Source organism: Panulirus ornatus, chromosome 65, assembly GCF_036320965.1.
Source record: "Panulirus ornatus isolate Po-2019 chromosome 65, ASM3632096v1, whole genome shotgun sequence".
Lineage (NCBI taxonomy): Eukaryota > Metazoa > Arthropoda > Malacostraca > Decapoda > Palinuridae > Panulirus > Panulirus ornatus.
Window position 1 is genome coordinate 24,325,486 of NC_092288.1, and position 19,359 is coordinate 24,344,844.

The 19,359-nt window shown below is 39.2% G+C and overlaps 1 protein-coding gene across 4 annotated transcripts in view; it reads left to right on the top strand.

The window, feature by feature from the left end:
* Positions 1 to 19,359, top strand: part of l(1)G0289 (lethal (1) G0289) — a 523,775-nt gene that overhangs the window by 483,749 nt on the left and 20,667 nt on the right. For 3 of the 4 annotated variants that reach the window (XM_071657580.1, XM_071657581.1, XM_071657582.1), the window contains 5 exons: positions 444 to 579; positions 9,062 to 9,213; positions 12,477 to 12,660; positions 17,593 to 17,967; positions 18,951 to 19,087. In XM_071657580.1, the coding sequence (XP_071513681.1) occupies positions 444 to 579; positions 9,062 to 9,213; positions 12,477 to 12,660; positions 17,593 to 17,967; positions 18,951 to 19,087 (984 nt within the window). The remainder of the gene's footprint in view (positions 1 to 443; positions 580 to 9,061; positions 9,214 to 12,476; positions 12,661 to 17,592; positions 17,968 to 18,950; positions 19,088 to 19,359) is intronic. The other variant, XM_071657583.1, reaches the window with a different exon arrangement.

Here is a 19,359-nt window from a genome sequence, read left to right on the forward strand (position 1 = left end):
GTTAGTGGGAACATTAAGTAAAATTCTCTGAAAACACTGCACTAGAGTTGCCATCTACCATTGACCTGTTAAGGTTGAGGCATTAAGGGCTAAGAAGCAGTATGAGTTCACCAGTTATGGAGACTCTTTGCTTTAGCCACCTCCTCAAGGAAGTTCCCAAAGGAAACAGGTGTTGGAGACATAGACAGACAGACAAGTTGCTTGGTAAAGTTTGTGTACAGTTCATCTTGAATGAATAGAGAGGATTATGTTTATATGCCCATTGTCATTGATTCCATTCTCAGCTTCATTGAGTGGACTAAATCACTAAATGTTTTCTATTGCATGCTTAGTAATGTAAAAGAAATCAGTTTCCATATTTGTACAATAGCTTAATTTTCCCTTTGCACTCTAAGTTGCTTCATCAATGTCTCTTACAGAAATTTTTTCTCTCATAAATACAGGCAACCTTACACAAGAATGGAGATATTGTGTTCACATACAAACAAGTTCCAGTCATTGTATCTGCAATTGGAGATACCCAGCATCCTGTGAAGGTTGGACTTTCAGATGCTTACATTGTGGACCGAATAATATTTTGTAAGTTTCAACTTTGCTAATTTAGAACAGATTATAAATAAGGGGTGAACATGATTTTTATCTGGTATTGTTAATTCAGAACAGATTACAAAGTAAGGGGTAAACATGGTTAGATATGATATGTCTTTAAGACTGAATCAGACATAGATGGTATTGAAAAAAAAAAGGCTTTGAGAGTTCCAAGATACGATATAGACATATAAAAAGTGATCTAAGGACATGTGTTGGTCTAATTACCTGTTTAGATGTATTTAAATAACATCACATATGAAAGCATTTTCCACACAGCAAGATATATAGTAGTGCCACCACAAGGAAATGGACAGTTGCATACCTTTACTTAGCTGTTAAGAAAATTGTTTCTACTGTTTCAAAAACTTCTGTGAATCTTCACCCCTGCTTCTACAAGATAATGATCAGACATTCCACCTGCTACCCCTCTCAGCACATTTACATCCAAAAGTCTCTTTTTCTGCCTGTCAGTTGCAATCCAGTAATGCTTGCTGACCATCTCTCCTACTCACATGATACTTGTATATAACCCCCTTTTTATACCAGGTATCCATGGTCATTAGTCTTAATCAGCACACACTCCACAAGCTGTTTGCCATTTCCATTCAATACTGAATACCCCAGGCCCCCCTTATATACTTAACTATCACATTACTCACCTTCGCATTTAAATTGCCTGTCACAAATACACAGTCTCTTATTTAAAAACTGCTGACACACTTGCTCAGCTGCTTCCGAAACACTTACCTCTCATGATCTTTCTTCTCATGGCCAAGTGCTTAGATACTAATAATCACCCATTTCTCCCTATCCACTTTCTTTTTTACCCACATCGATATTGAATTTGCAACTATAGCTGCACACAAGTGTGATGCAGCATGTGTGGTTTGGAACTTTGCTCTGTTGGCTCACAGTGTTACCAAAAATTAGTTGGCTATTTATTGATGGGAAAAGTTGAAACATCATATGTTGTTAGCTGTCATCTCCAAGAGAAACATAATGCAGACAGTCATTTGATTGAGTGTTAAGTATTATTTATTATCATTATACTTTGTCGCTGTCTCCTGCGTTAGCGAGGTAGCACAAGGAAACAGACGAAAGAATGGCCCAACCGCCCAACCCACCCACATACACATGTGTATACATAAGCGCTTACACACACACATATACATACTTATACATTTTAACATATACATACATATACATACACAGACATACACATATATACACACATGTACATATTCATGTGATAACAAGTAGTGGTGATGTGAGAAGGAGATGGAGTGAGTATTTTGAAGGTTTGTTGAATGTGTTTGATAAGAGAGTGGCAGATATAGGGTGTTTTGGTCGAGGTGGTGTGCAAAGTGAGAGGGTTAGGGAAAATGATTTGATAAACAGAGAAGAGGTAGTAAAAGCTTTGCGAAAGATGAAAGCTGGCAAGGCAGCGGGTTAGGATGGTATTGCAGTGGAATTTATTAAAAAAGGTGGTGACTGTATTGTTGACTGGTTGGTAAGGTTATTTAATGTATGTATGTCTAATGGTGAGGTACCTGAGGATTGGCGGAATGCTTGCATAGTGCCATAGTACAAAGGTAAAGGGGACAAAGGTGAGTGCTCAAATTACAGAGGTATAAGTTTGTTGGGAACTTCAGTAAAGGGCGTAAATGGGGAGGTGATAACAAGTAGTGGTGATGTGAGAAGGAGATGGAATGAGTATTTTGAAGGTTTGTTGAATGTGTCTGATGACAGAGTGGCAGATATAGGGTGTTTGGGTCGAGGTGGTGTGCAAAGTGAGAGGGTTAGGGAAAATGATTTGGTAAACAGAGAAGAGGTAGTAAAAGCTTTGCGGAAGATGAAAGCCGGCAAGGCAGCAGGTTTGGATGGTATTGCAGTGGAATTTATTAAAAAAGGGGGTGACTGTATTGTTGACTGGTTGGTAAGGTTATTTAATGTATGTATGACTCATGGTGAGGTGCCTGAGGATTGGCGGAATGCTTGCATAGTGCCATTGTACAAAGGCAAAGGGGATAAGAGTGAGTGCTCAAATTACAGAGGTATAAGTTTGTTGAGTATTCCTGGTAAATTATATGGGAGGGTATTGATTGAGAGGGTGAAGGCATGTACAGAGCATCAGATTGGGGAAGAGCAGTGTGGTTTCAGAAGTGGTAGAGGATGTGTGGATCAGGTGTTTGCTTTGAAGAATGTATGTGAGAAATACTTAGAAAAGCAAATGGATTTGTATGTAGCATTTATGGATCTGGAGAAGGCATATGATAGAGTTGATAGAGATGCTCTGTGGAAGGTATTAAGAATATATGGTGTGGGAGGCAAGTTGTTAGAAGCAGTGAAAAGTTTTTATCGAGGATGTAAGGCATGTGTACGTGTAGGAAGAGAGGAAAGTGATTGGTTCTCAGTGAATGTAGGTTTGCGGCAGGGGTGTGTGATGTCTCCATGGTTGTTTAATTTGTTTATGGATGGGGTTGTTAGGGAGGTAAATGCAAGAGTTTTGGAAAGAGGGGCAAGTATGAAGTCTGTTGGGGATGAGAGAGCTTGGGAAGTGAGTCAGTTGTTGTTCGCTGATGATACAGCGCTGGTGGCGGATTCATGTGAGAAACTGCAGAAGCTGGTGACGGAGTTTGGTAAAGTGTGTGGAAGAAGAAAGTTAAGAGTAAATGTCAATAAGAGCAAGGTTATTAGGTACAGTAGGGTTGAGGGTCAAGTCAATTGGGAGGTGAGTTTGAATGGTGAGAGGCTGGAGGAAGTGAAGTGTTTTAGATATCTGGGAGTGGATCTGTCAGCGGATGGAACCATGGAAGCGGAAGTGGATCATAGGGTGGGGGAGGGGGCGAAAATTTTGGGAGCCTTGAAAAATGTGTGGAAGTCGAGAACATTATCCCGGAAAGCAAAAATGGGTATGTTTGAAGGAATAGTGGTTCCAACAATGTTGTATGGTTGCGAGGCGTGGGCTATGGATAGAGTTGTGCGCAGGAGGATGGATGTGCTGGAAATGAGATGTTTGAGGACAATGTGTGGTGTGAGGTGGTTTGATCGAGTAAGTAACGTAAGGGTAAGAGGGATGTGTGGAAATAAAAAGAGCGTGGTTGAGAGAGCAGAAGAGGGTGTTTTGAAGTGGTTTGGGCACATGGAGAGAATGAGTGAGGAAAGATTGACCAAGAGGATATATGTGTCGGAGGTGGAGGGAACGAGGAGAAGAGGGAGACCAAATTGGAGGTGGAAAGATGGAGTGAAAAGGATTTTGTGTGATCGGGGCCTGAACATGCAGGAGGGTGAAAGGAGGGCAAGGAATAGAGTGAATTGGAGCGATGTGGTATACAGGGGTTGACGTGCTGTCAGTGGATTGAATCAAGGCATGTGAAGCGTCTGGGGTAAACCATGGAAAGCTGTGTAGGTATGTATATTGCGTGTGTGGACGTGTGTATGTACATGTGTATGGGGGGGGTTGGGCCATTTCTTTCGTCTGTTTCCTTGCGCTACCTCGCAAACGCGGGAGACAGCGACAAAGTATGAAAAAAAAAAAAAAAAAAAAAAAGTTTGTTGAGTATTCCTGGGAAATTATATGGGAGGGTATTGATTGAGAGGGTGAAGGCATGTACAGAGCATCAGATTGGGGAAGAGCAGTGTGGTTTCAGAAGTGGTAGAGGATGTGTGGATCAGGTGTTTGCTTGGAAGAATGTATGTGAGAAATACTTAGAAAAGCAAATGGATTTGTATGTAGCATTTATGGATCTGGAGAAGGCATATGATAGAGTTGATAGAGATGCTCTGTGGAAGGTATTAAGAATATATGGTGTGGGAGGCAAGTTATTAGAAGCAGTAGAAAGTTTTTATCGAGGATGTAAGGCATGTGTACGTGTAGGAAGAGAGGAAAGTGATTGGTTCTCAGTGAATGTAGGTTTGTGGCAGGGGTGTGTGATGTCTCCATGGTTGTTTAATTTGTTTATGGATGGAGTTGTTAGGGAGGTGAATGCAAGAGTTTTGTAAAGAGGGGCAAGTATGCAGTCTGTTGTGGATGAGAGAGCTTAGGAAGTGAGTCAGTTGTTGTTCACTGATGATGCAGCGCTGGTGGCTGATTCATGTGAGAAACTGCAGAAGCTGGTGACTGAGTTTGGTAAAGTGTGTGAAAGAAGAAAGTTGAGAGTAAATGTGAATAAGAGCAAGGTTATTAGATACAGAAGGGTTGAGGGTCAAGTCAATTGGGAGGTAAGTTTGAATTGAGAAAACTGGAGGAAGTGAAGTGTTTTAGATATCTGGGGGTGGATTTGGCAGCGGATGGAACCATAGAAGCAGAAGTGAATCATAGGGTGGGGGAGGGGGCGAAAGTTCTGGGAGCCTTGAAGAATGTGTGGAAAGTGAGAACATTATCTCAGAAAGCAAAAATGGGTATGTTTGAAGGAATAGTGGTTCCAACAATGTTATATGGTTGCGAGGCGTGGGCTATGGATAGAGTTGTGCGCAGGAGGGTGGATGTGCTGGAAATGAGATATTTGAGGACAATATGTGGTGTGAGGTGGTTTGATCGAGTAAGTAATAATAGGGTAAGAGAGATGTGTGGTAATAAAAAGAGTGTGGTTGAGAGAGCAGAAGAGGGTGTTTTGAAATGGTTTGGTCACATGGAGAGAATGAGTGAGGAAAGATTGACCAAGAGGATATATGTGTCGGAGGTGGAAGGAACGAGGAGAAGTGGAGACCACATTGGAGGTGGAAAGATGGAGTGAAAAAGATTTTGAGTGATCGGGGCATGAACATGCAGGAGGGTGAAAGGTGTGCAAGGAATAGGGTGAATTGGAACGATTGGTACTGGGGTCGACGTGCTGTCAGTGGATTGAACCAGGGCATGTGAAGCATCTGGGGTAAACCACGGAAAGTTGTGTGGGGCCTGGATGTGAAAAGGGAGCTGTGGTTTCGGTGCATTATTACGTGATAGCTAGAGACTGATTGTGAATGAATGGGGCCTTTGTTGTCTTTTCCTAGCGCTACCTCGCACACATGAGGGGGGAGGGGGTTGTTATTTCATGTGTGGCGAGGTGGCAATGGGATTGAATAAAGGTAGACAATATGAATTATGTACTTGTGTATATATCTATATGTCTGTGTGTGTATATATATGTTTACGTTGAGATGTATAGGTATGTATATTTTGCGTGTGTGGACGTGTATGTATATACATGTGTATGTCGGTGGGTTGGGCCATTCTTTTGTCTGTTTCCTTGCGCCACCTCGCTAACGCGGGAGACGGTGACAAAGCAAAATAAATGATAAATACATAAATAACATATTCATACATGCTGCCTTCATCCATTCCTGTTGCCACCCCACCACACACGAAATGGCACTCCCCTCCCGCTGCGTGTGCAGGAGGTAGCGCTGGGAAAAGACAACAAGGCCACATTCGTTCACACTTAGTCTCTAGCTTTCATGTGTAATGCACCGAAACCACAGCTTCCTTTCCACATCCAGGCCCCACAAAACTTTCCATAGTTTATCCCAGACGCTTCACATTCCCTGGTTCAATCCATTGACAGCACGTCAACCTGGTATACCACATCGTTCCAATTCACTCTATTCCTTGCATGCCTTTCACCCTCCTGTATGTTCAGGCCCCAATCGCTCAAAATCTTTTTCTTTCCATCCTTCCACCTCCAATTCAATCTCCCATTTCTCCTCGTTCCTTCCACCTCTGACACATATATACTCTTTGTCAAGCATTCCTCACTCATTCTTTTCATGTGACCAAACCATTTCAATACACCCTCTTCTGCTCTCTCAACCACACACTTTTTATTATCACACATTTCTCTTACCCTTTCATTGCTTACTTGATCAAACCACCTCACACCACATAATGTCCTCAGACATCTCATTTCCAACACATCCACCCTCCAACACACTACCCTATCTATAGCCTATACCCCACAACCATATATCATTGTTGAAACCAAGATTCCTTCAAACATACCCATTTTTGCTCTCCGAAATAATGTTCTCACCTTCCACACATTTTTCAACACTCCCAGAACCCTCGCCCCGTCCCCCACCGTGACTCACTTCCACTTCCATGGTTCCATCCACTGCCAAATCCACTCCCAAATATCTAAAATACTTCACTTCCTCCAGTTTTTCTCCATTCAAACTCACCTCCCAATTTACTTGTCCCTCAACCCTACTGAACCTTATAACCTTGCTCCTATTCATATTTTCTCTCAGTTTTCTTCTTTCACACCCTTTACCAAACTCAGTCACCCACTTCTGCAGTTTCTCACCCGAATCCGCCACCAGCACTGTATCATCAGTGAACAACAAGTGACTCACTTCCCAAGCCCTTTCATCTACAACAGACTGCGTACTTGCCCCTCTCTTCAAAATTCTTGCATTTACCTCCCTAACAACCCCATCCATAAACAAATTAAACAACCATGGAGACATCACTTACCCCTGCTGCAAACTTACATTCACTGGGAACCAATCACTCTCCTCTCTTCCTACTCATACACATGCCTTACATCCTCAATAAAAACTTTTCACTGTTTCTGGCAACTTACCTCCCATACCATATACTCTTAATATCTACCACAGAGCACCTCTATCAACTCCATCATATTCCTTCTCTAGATCCATAAATGCTACAGACAAATCCATCTGTCTAAGTATTTCTCACATACATTCTTCAAAGCAAACACCTGATCCACACATCCTCTATCACTTCTGAAACCACACTGCTCTTCCCCAATCTGATGCTCTGTACATGCCTTCACCCTCTCAATCAATACCCTACCATATAATTTCCCAGGAATACTCAACAAACTTATACCTCTGTAATTTGAACAATTACCTTTATGGCACTGTGCATGCATTTTGCCAATCCTCAGGCACCTCACCATGAACCATACATACACTGAATATCCTCACCAACTAGTCAGCAACCCAGTGACCCCCTTTTTGATAGATTCCACTGCCATACCATCCGAACCTGCCGCCTTGCCTGCTTTCATCATCTGCAAAGCTTTCACTACCTCTTCTCTGTTTACCAAATCATTCTCCCTAACCCTCTCACTTCGCCCACCACCTCGACCAAAACACCCTATATCTGCCACTCTATCATCAAACACATTCAATAAACCTTCAAAATACTCACTCCATCTCCCTCTCACTTCACCACTACTTCTTAATACCTCCCCATTAGCCCCCTTCACTGATGTTCCCATTTGTTCTCTTGTCTTACCTTTATTTACCTCCTTCCTAAACATCTTTTTATTCTCCCTAGAATTTAATGATACTCTCTCAACCCAACTCTCATTTGCCCTCTTTTTCACCTCTTGCACCTTTCTATTGACCTCCTGCCTCTTTCTTTTATACATCTCCTAGTCATTTGCTCTATTTCCTGCAAAAATCATCCAAATGCCTCGCTCTTCTTTCACTAACACACTTACTTCTTCATCCCACCATTCACTACCCTTTCTAAGTGTTAAGTATGCTATGATATAAATATCCTTCCCAAAATGTGTCAGGATCAAAGTACCTCAAAACATGTAATTTTTCTTCCAAACTGATGATTTTCTTTTTGCAAGAAGCATAAGATTTACATAAGTACTTCCCACTTATGTGAATGCACATTGTATCACTATGTGTTATACTGCCTGCTTTTAGGGATGCTGCCACTCATTAGTGAATGATCGTGTGCCTGAGAGATTTACTGTATTATGTTATCCATTTTTTCATTATGTTATCCAAGAACCAGATGCCAGAAAACCATGTAAGTGGGGTTAGATTTGTTGAAAACTGGTGAAGGATCCCAAGGAGCTTCATCTGGATATGTATGCTGTGGACTTGAATCTATATCTAGATAGTCTTGAATGTTGAGGATATGATAATGCTTTAGATAGTGCAATTGGTGTCTTGACTGACATTCTTTAGTCTGAGTCATCAGTGAACCACTGTTAATATTGTTGTATCTCCTATGTTAATTGTGTTTCAAGTGTAGCTTACAGTGTTTCAAGACTTTTCATTTTGATTTATTATAGGTATTCCAGAATTTTTTTATTAATTGAGACTTGGAGAAAATTTAACTATTTAGGTTTTGAAACTTGAAATTACATTTTTATAAGATGAAACGAATATTTTGATATTACAGTCGAGTCTTCTGTGGATTTCATGAAAGTTTAAGGTTTACAAAGTGAATTGCATGTTTAAACAACCATCGTGTTAAGTATTTTGTAACTTTGCTTTTTTACTGTTTATCATGCTTACACAAAAGATATTTTACATTTTCCTTAATTTTTATTCCAACTCCATATTTTTTGAGAGGATAGAACACTAAATTGGTAATAATACCTTCCCCATTTGTTTTATACACAGCAGGCATTGTTCCACATGTAGAAGAAGACCCCTTTTTATGTAACTAAACCAATTAGCCCATGTTTATAGTTTGTTGATGGTTGCTTTTTGTTTCAAGTTGTGAGGCGGAAGACCATCTATGAATATCACAAGATTGATAAGAAGAACAGCATGATTGGTAATTGGACAGCGATATTATTCAAAGCTCTTCCAACTTGTGTGTCTATTACCAACTGCAATGATTGCTTGTCTCAGAAGATCAGTTTTCAGGTATGAACATATATCTCTATTATTCATTATCTGTACACACTTTCTATTAGTAGAAAGTTTTCAGTGTGAATTCCTTGGGACTGAGTAGTGTCCAGATTTTGAATTTTTTTTATAGATACAGGGATCTCTTGATTAGATGACAGTTACATTCTTGAAAATGGTTGGGTAAATCAAAAGTTCATAAATCAAATAATGTAAGAAATGGACATTAGGAGCTTTTGTTATTGATAACACAATATCAAATATTATACTGTTGAAAAACTACAGCATACATGTACCAAGAAATATAGAATACTATGATGTACATACTGTACTATATACCCAGTGTTAGGGGAGAAAGAATACTGCTCATGTAGCTCCTGTGTGTCACAGAAGGTGAGTAAGAGGGGCAGGATTGGTGGGTTGGAAATCTCCCTCTCCTGTATTGCTTTCCAAAAGAATGACTGAGGAAAAAGTCAAATGAGGATCATTTATCTTCTAAGGCGCAGGTGTATGTTATTGGTGCTATCTCGCTGTTGCAGGAAATAGCGAAGATAAAGGATGCAATGAATTCTATTAATGAAAGCGAAAGATAAAATTTTGAATATTGGTGGAGTCTTCTGTTTATCAGAAAAGTATATTTTAGAAAGTATTATCTTGATAATGGTCTTGAGGGTTTCCAGGAAATTTGTGGCAGCAACAACAGCGGAAGTAACTGCTGTATGTATGAGAGAGATGAAGAGATTGTGCTGAGATGATTTGGACGTGTGGAGTGGAGGAGTAGGAAAAGGATGGGTAAGAGATATGCATGTCAGATGTGAAAGAAATCAGAAGGGGGAAACGTAGGAGGTTAAAATACAGAGTGAAAGATGCTTTGAAGGCTCAGGCTAGAGCATGCAGGAGGGTGCACATCCTTCAAGGGGTAGATGAGATTGGAGTAATGATGTTTACAAGGAATGAAATGCTGAACCAGGGCATATGAAGCAGTTGGAGGAAACCATGGAAAGGTCTCTCCTTTCTAACTCTCTCTCTCTAGTTGATCCAGTTGATCTGTCTATATCCACTACTAAGCCTAATAACCTTAATTTTATTCACCTTTACTCTCAATTACCTCCCTTCACACTCATTCAAACTCAGAAACTAGTGTCTGTTATGTCTCTCACTCAAATCTGCCCGTGCTCTGTCATTACCAAACAGTAACCGACTCACCTTCCAATCCCCTCTACCCCTGACATATTGCAGATCTGCCCCAGATCCTTGCATTTACCTCTCTCACCACCCCGTCCATAAACAGAATAGGCAGCCATACTGATGTCTCACATCTCTGCTGCTGTCCTTCCTTCATCTTTGAGAGCCACTAACCTTCCTCTCTTCCTTCTCACACACACACCTTCCTTCATAAAATTCTTCCCATAGCATCTCAGTCAGCCCTATCATACACTTTATGCAGATCAATAAATACCACATGCAAATCCTCTTTCTCTAAGTATTTGTCACACACACACAGTTCAAAGCAAATTCCTGATCCACACATCCTCTACCACCCCAGAAAACACATATTTGTCTTGTGGTTTGATGTATTGTGCATTTAAGCACCCTCTTAGTTGTACTAGTAGTAGTTCTAAGGCAGCCAACAACCAGGGAGATATATCTCTAGTACTACCCATTTGGGAATCATGAGGGTTAGTAACATCTGCTTAGTGAGCCAGCTCTTTAGTGGTTGTCAGGTTGATCTCCAATGACCCAGATAACTGTCTTTTCTTTATGCCTCACCAATATGTGGACTACTGGTATTCTGTCCACAACATACAGTCTCTCCTTGTCATATGTAACACCTGACAACCCTTGGCTCATGCAGCTCATTCTTCATGACTAGATTTTCTTAGCAAAATGGTGGAAGTAGTAGGTAGGAACATTTAGGCAGGATTATTAGGTAGAAGCAGTTGGTGGGATTAGATAGAAGTAGTCATTTAGGAACATTAGGTAGGAGCCTCTGCAAACACTGCACAAGACTTGCCCTCTGCCTGTGGCCTGTTAAGGGTGACACACTAAAGGCTAAGAAGCAGCACTGGAGTTCTTTAATCATGGAGACTCTATTGCCGTGGCCACCCCTTTGAGGGAATTCCACCAGGAACAGGCATCAGAGATATAGATAGATAGACTTGATCAATGATCACCACTTTCTTTTACCGTTTGCTAGATACGCTTGGCAAACTTTTACCTCTGTGATTAAAAAGAATTCACCTGTGTCCCTCTTGCCTTTGTACAGTGGCACTCTACAGGCATTTTGCCAGTCTTAGTCACATCACTCTGAGTCATAGATACATTGAAAGTCCTAACCAACCAATTAACAACACACTCACTCCATTATTATTGAAATTCATCTGCAATCCCATTCACTCCAGCTGTTTTGCCACACTTCATTTTCTCTCGCCACCAAACCACTTGCCGTGACTCTTTCATTTGATGTACCTTTATGTCTAGGAGATCCCACATGATTATGAGAGCTAAGTTACAGGGAAGGTCTAAACACTTTATATTTGCCCATCTTGGAAGAGAGAAGGGTGAGGGGTCACGTTATCACATCCATTTTGTTTTTAAAAGAGATCAATAAAGCAGACTGTGAAGTTTTTTTTTTTGAGATATTTAGGGATAGAGCAACCAGAGGACATACATTAGAATAAGAAATAAACTTGTATAAAAAGAAGTTTTCTTTCGTCTGTTTCCTTGCGCTACCTCGCAAACGCGGGAGACAGCGGGGGAAAAAAAAAAAAAAAAAAAAAGAAGTAAAGAAGTACTTTTGTAGAGGGTGATTGATAGATGGAATGGAATGACTGAGTAATGATCGATTTGATAGGATACATCAATTTAATTTGTACGATAGTAGAGTGTTCAAGAGATGGGGCCCTACAAGTGTAAAACTCGATCCCCATACATTGCAAATAGGTGATGACGACATCTGCCATCCTATCAGGTGAACACATTTTTGTGTTTTAGAACAAATATGAACTATGAAATGTCAGACCTACCATTGTTATAACAGCTGAAGAAGTGTGTATGATGGTTTAGTAATGTTGATTATGTTGCTTTGGGATACTAATGAGAAATAAGAGAAAGGTAAAAGTTATGGGAAGTATTGTAAAACATCCCTCTCCGTCCTCTAGATGGAAGTAAGAAATCAGTTTTGATTTATTCTTATGAAACTGGTCATACAGTACTAATTTCTGAACTGATAATCCACAATCCATAACTGATAATTTCATTAATTTGTACTCCTAACTTAGTGCCAGTGGTGCAGTATAATTGGGCGTTGTAGCAGTGGTCTAGATCGACACCGTCAAGAGTGGCTGCATAATGACTGTGAGGGTCTCCATATCCGAAGTGCTGATGATTGCCATGAAGCTGCTGTCATCCCCACTACTGTTGATACCTTTGGTCATGATGCCAGTGTTGAGCCATACAGTACAGGTTTGTTTATTTTGTTTTTTTGGTAGAATTGATTTGGTTTAACTAAAATCCTATTTTAGATTTATTGCAATTAGTTGCCTGAATATTATTGTGTGTAGATTTTCCTGCATGAGGTTTGGGATGTGTGGAAAACTGCATAATTGAATATGACTTTTTTATGATTTGAAATGAACCTTGTGCTTTGTGTTGGTGAAAATATGCATCTTGGTGCAGAGGGAATAAGAAAATTCACCTTCAGAATAGTTGTTAGTTTAAAAGATAATTAAGCAGCTGATGGGAAGCAACTGTTAGATGCTAAAGAGGATCATATTTTCAGGATTGTTTTGATTGCTTTAATAGGAAGGAAAAGAAATGCATGTAGCATGAATTGGAAGAGCCAAAAAAGGAAAGAAAGATCGCACTTTTTTTTTTTTTTCATCAAACCATATTTCATTTTCTTCCTGTTCTTCATCAGGTACAATCACCTTGCATTTATAAGCATTCAGATTCAGCCATCCCTCCTGAGCATGATAGTAAATGAAAGATACGTGTTTTTCAGTATGTATGGAAATCTTGACTCACAGATCAGAAACTTTCTTTGGTTTACCATTTTATTACCAGATATGAAGTACAAATACATCTCAGTACAGTGGGCGCCACTGCCATTGATGGCCACATGCTGATCACCAAGTATTTTTAAGAAAATGAAAATGCTTGACTCATGTTATCCATCAACAGATGACACTGAGACCAGTGCATGTTATCCATCAGTGGATTTTACTAAGACTAGTGCAGTACCTGACTTGCTCAAATTCACCCCATGCTCAGAGAATTCAGAGGAATCTACCATTCATATTTTGCACAAGCTCAGGAGAATAACACTATGACTTGTATTCATCACTAGATATAGTGCTCAGTCTCACTGCTTTAAGTGGGAAAACTCTTCCTCATCAATATATTTCTTTATTGTATGGAAAACCATTATTTTATTTTAAAAATGAGCAGGTTGAGATGTTAAGAGTTCAGAAGCTTAGCAGTGTATGAAAAGAAATGTATTACAGCAACTCATATGTTTGTTCCTATTGGCCACACAAAAATTTTGATGTAGTTGCTTGCCTATTATTGAATAGTGTAGCTAATGATAGGGATATGCATGCAGGGAGTTCACAGGAGCAGAGACCAATTACATCTGTAGAAGAGGGAAAGCAACAACAGTAGCACATAGGAATGGTGGATCAAGTTTTGAGGTCAGACTAGGAGAGCTGATAAGTTAGATTGCTTTAGAATCATCTATTGACTTGGTAGACCTAGAACTGCCCATATATAAGGGGAGCACTCCATATAAGTACAAATGACTCTATAGTGTAACTGGAACAAATGTGCAAAAGAGAAGGTAAGTACTAATGGTAATAGACTTAAAAAGAACAAATGGTGAAAAGACTGATTGGTGGTGAATTGAATGGAGAACTTCAGTCTTAGGAGAGACCAGTCATGCAGTAACCAGACCCTTCTCTTTTGTTAGCTGTAGAACTGGGTGGAACCCTGGAATGTCTTATATTACTTGTTTGTATAGGATGAGATAGAGATCTTCAAACATGGTGAATCACTTAACTTATTTCTATAAGTTTCTTTCCATTTTCTCGTAAGTTTTTCCATCAGCATATTCATTTACCACTCTTTTGATAGAGAATAAGTCTCCACATCTTTTGGATCTTATTCATTGCTGTGTTTTTAAAATGATGTGGTTGATTCTAAAGCTTGAAAATAATGTTGTGAGGTTGATTCTGAAGCTTGGAAACTACAATCATATCTCCCCTCCTTTTCTTTTCCATGATGGGCAGATTCATGGCTACCATTTTCCCCCAGTAACTCAGCTTCCATACTTCTGATACAGATTTCCTTCCTTTTGGATTTGTCAAGTGGAGTGAATGAACTGGGAATGCTTACTCATATTTTCATCAAACATAAGCTATAAATATTCTTCCAATCCTTTTCATTTTTTATTCATGTACTATGGCATAGAGGATCTGTCTATCAAAAGTGGAAGGAGCATAGGATTGAGGGAGATCTAGGAGAAAGTGAAAGGATGGCGTGAAAAAATCCATGGGCCTGAACATTCAGGAGTGCAAAAGACATGCTTTGAATGAAATGAAATGCATGTGAGAGGTATATGGTTGGTAACATGCTATTAGCAAGACATGGTTTATAGTCAAGGTAAACCATGGAGTAATCTATTGGGCTTGCCTGTGATTAGCAAGATCTGGTTGAGTACATTACACACAATAGCTAGTGATGGATGTGTGCCAATGAAGCCATTTCTCTTCTGTTTTTTAACTCCACTTCAGTAAGGTAGGAAAATGTTTTCTACTCAGTATTGGCATAGAACATTTTCTTTGATTTTCAGATGTTTTTCTTTGCTTAGATGGGTATGAGTGTGTATTAACAGTCCTGCTTTCTCTGTGTCCTGTTGAACCTGAGAAGGTTCTTATAAAGGTTGTTCAGGAATTTTCTGAGTAAAAATTAATTTGCATAGGGTGAGTTTTGCATATGTCAGTGAGCATCTTTAGCATGAACTTTTTTAATGATAGTTAGTGGCTGAATTTGGTCGTGCTTTATGATGAAGGTGTTTATAATGTTCATAAATTTTGTCAATGTATGTATGCTATACTTTTGGTTTTAATCTGCTCTAGTTTTTCTTGGAAGAGGAGGGATTCTAAACAAGTGAAGTGAGGATAACTGCATCTTGGAAATCTTTTGGGCAAAATGGACTCGAAGCTAATGGCAGAAGTTGCTGTATTTGTCTCTGTTATCATCTTTTCTTAAAGAAAGGCATACCAAGAGGCTGATTAAGATGCTGGATCGCTAAGGGTGAAACTCCTTTTGGGACTGAAGATTATCTACTTGCAAGGGAACGAAGTATGTGTGTTAGAGGAGCCTTCTCAAAATGGGTTAAGATCACTAGCAGAGTGTGTCAGCATTCAGTTCTGTGACCTTAACTTTTCCTGATCTATGTAAATGAGTTGCCTGAAGATATGGAATCTTATCCTAATATGTGTGTATATAATGCAAATGTCATGAAGAATGTGAGTAGCATGGAGGATTGCATTACCTTCCAAGAGGATATTGACAGACTCTGTAGTTGGTCTGAGACATAGTATATGAAGGTCAACCCAAGTGAATGCAAAGTAATGAGGATGGGATTCGTTGAAAGAAGGCATCGATATGATTATCATCTAACTAGAAACAAGCTCCTGTAATCTCTGTGTGAGAAAAACTTGGAGTCAACGTAGTCCCTGACCAACTACCAGCTATCAAATATGAGAGTGCCATTCAAGGTCATGGTAAGGTATTATTTATCAAACTGTTCACATCATGCATAAGGCCAAATCTAGACTCTACTTCTCAAATGTTGTGACCTCATTTAAAGGAGTACGAAGAACCACTAGAAAATGTCCAAAGGAAGGCAGGAAAGATGGTACCAGGATTAAGAGAGCTGAGTTACAGGAAAAGGCAAGAGGCCACTTTTCCACTTTGGAAGAGAGAAGAGTGAGGGATGACATGATCACAGCCTTTAAGGTTGTAAGACAGTTCAGTGATGTAGAAAATGAAAGTTCATATGTGAGAATAGGACATCCAGAGAACATTGCTTGAAATTAAACAAGAAACTTGTCAAAAAAGATATAAAGATGTACTTTTATAGTATAAGAGTGGTGGATGAAAGGAATATAATGACTTAAGACATGATTAATGTTGACAGCATACATATATTTAAGAGGTATGATAGAGAATGTTCAGAGATGGGGCCTAGTGAGTTCAAGGCTCCCTCCCGTACAGTTCAAATAGGTAATTGATAATAGTTAATAGATAAGGACAAGTACACACAAAGTATGCATAGATGGTACCAGAATTAAGAAAGTTAAGTTACAGGGAAAAGCTAGAGTTCTTAAATTTGCCCTTCAAGTAAGGTAAAAGGGTGAGACAACACCTGATCAGTACCTTTTAAGATTTTTAAAACAGATTGATGATGTAAACTGTTAACTGTTCTTCAGTAGATATAGGAATAGGACAGTCAGACAGCAAAATGTGAAATTAAACTAGAAATTTGTTAAGAAAGATGTGGAAAAGTTCCTTCAAAGTGTGAATGGTGGATGAATGGACTAAAATGACTAATAGGCATGTACAAGTGGGTAATTACAGGTCTTGCACATGAGGTTTACATTTGACCTAGATTTACAGTGCATGCTCTTATAAGTTTTAGATTGTTTTCTGGTAGTTTTGTCTTTCTTTTTTGTAAGTAGTGTTTGAAGTTTTCCAAGGAGATTGATTTATGGTAACTTTCTCATGGTATTGATAAGCTACAAACGTTTTCTTTTATGTATTGAGTTTAGATGGTTCACCTTTATAGCACATTGTTTAGGTATTTGTGGCGAGATATTTTTGCAGAAGAATAAGATGACTGGACTCTGTATATACTTGAAACATGCTATGTCTTGCATGTAGATTTTAATGTAATGCATCACAGCTGAAAAGATGCAGAACTTTGAAATTTCATCTGTTGCAGGACGTTGTGTGCATGCATGTGCACGCACCCGTGGAAATACTTATTTACATAAACTAGCTCATGTACTCAAAAGCGTGTTAAAGCTTTGCTTATAAATGATATCTCTTACATCTCTATCTTCCGATGTTTTGAATATCATGCATTTGTGTTTTTTTCTTTCTTTTTATGGTTTTGCTTTAGCAGTTTTTCTAATGAGACTTGTTACCATGGATCAGTGTTGGTGAAACCTTAGTTATGAGGTACAGTCCATAATAGGAATTAAATAGAATATTGTGAATTACACCAACATATAGTTAGAGCCTCTGGAAAAAAATGGAGACTGAAACACAGATAAAGCCGATAACTTATGGCCTCGAGTTCACAAGACGGGCACTGACTGTCTCTTCTCACAGGCTCAGAGTCTTCCTCAGCCACTAACAACACCAGCAGCAGAGGAAGCAACCTCCCCAACCAGGATACCTCTGCCAGCCTACCAACTCCTGACATACCTCCAGGACCTACTAATGCCTCTGCTTATTCATCCACTCACAACATAACTAATACATCCAGTCAAGATACTTCTGGTCCAACATTTAATGAGATGCCCTCCTCTCCTACCCATTCATCCTCTCTCCCCAGTTCTCCAGTTTCTTCTCCATATCCTCTATCCACCAATCCCATCCCCATGACTTCCCCCACCACTTCCTCTGCTATGGATGCTTCGGACAACAGCAAAGTGATTGTATCGGATGGAGAGCCAGATGCATTGGCACGCACTTCTGGGAGAGGTAGAGTTGTTCTTGGCATAGTGGTTTACCGCATCTTATGTTAATGGCTTATTGCTTATTGCACCACATCGTTTGATGTGGAAAAAAACTGTCTTGGATCTGTTGTTTTGACTGGTGTGTAAGGTCTTGTAAAAGTCAGGTTTTCTTTTTTCTATGCTTGTACTATTTTTATTATTCCTTGCATAATAAGCATGTAAATGTTTTTTCACTGTTACCTCACAAGATACTGTGATGTGTGGTAGATTTTTATTGGCTGTGTACAGGATGCATGATTCAGATCCTTGTCATGCAGTCAGCCTTACTTCTACAGTGCAGATTGCCTTTTCTTATATGATGCTGAGCATTCTTTTGTATATAGATTTTTAAGTGATAAAGAATTATACATATCTGATTTTATTTTGTATGTAAAGTTAACAATGTACTGTTCAACATTCAGGTTAGACCTTGAGTTTCATGATGAATGTATGTGTTTTATGCTTGGAAAGCATACCTCTTCTGTAAATAAAACTAGTATTTAGTGAATATGACTGTGCCTTTGGAATATATTTTACTGGTAATGATTTATATATGACAGGGAGTATAGTGTCCATTTATAATTAATTGTTCTTTTGTAGGTGTAAGTGGTCAGTCTTGACTAGTCATGTTTAACCAGTAAGCATATCGTGATCTTGACAGCAGGGTAGATGATACTGAATTATCTTGAGACATTGTCACTGTACTCCATTTCCAGTTTTAGACCCAGCAAGTATATGCCAAACAATTTAGATCACACATGTATCTAAAAGCTGGGTGCCTTGATGTCTTTTCCAGATTACTTTATGAAGTAGTTTGGCATACTATGATCTAGATGCTTGAAGTAGTAAGAATAGTATCATTGATTTCTCTTGAACCCCAATTCAGAGCATTTTTGCATCGACACTAAAAAGGTGAATGGGTATGTATATTATATAATACTCATACTGAGTTGTAGTATTATCTTCCAGATGTAGAAGAAAGTGGCACAAGTGTTGGTACTGTGGTAGGAGTAGTGTTCCTCATAGCACTTGTCCTTGGTATAGCTGGGTGGCTTACCTATGCGTATTTCTTCCCACATTCCACCTCAGGTCAAATTATTATCCGGGTAAGTGTAAATTTCCTTATTTGTTGTAGGAAGTTCAGTGTTGATAGAATGGTGTTGGGTACATTAATTTGCTTGTACCTAATATTATCCCCTCCCACTGAAGAGCTGCTCTGTTTTTGTTCTTTGGATATATTTTTTTGGCAACCTATAAATTTTTTCATGGGAAACTATCTGCCTTCCTTGTAAAATTTAATGCTCTTTCATAAAAAAACAAAAAAGAAAAGAAATTTTATGATGTGAAGTCTTATGTTTCAGTGCTCAATATATTTCTT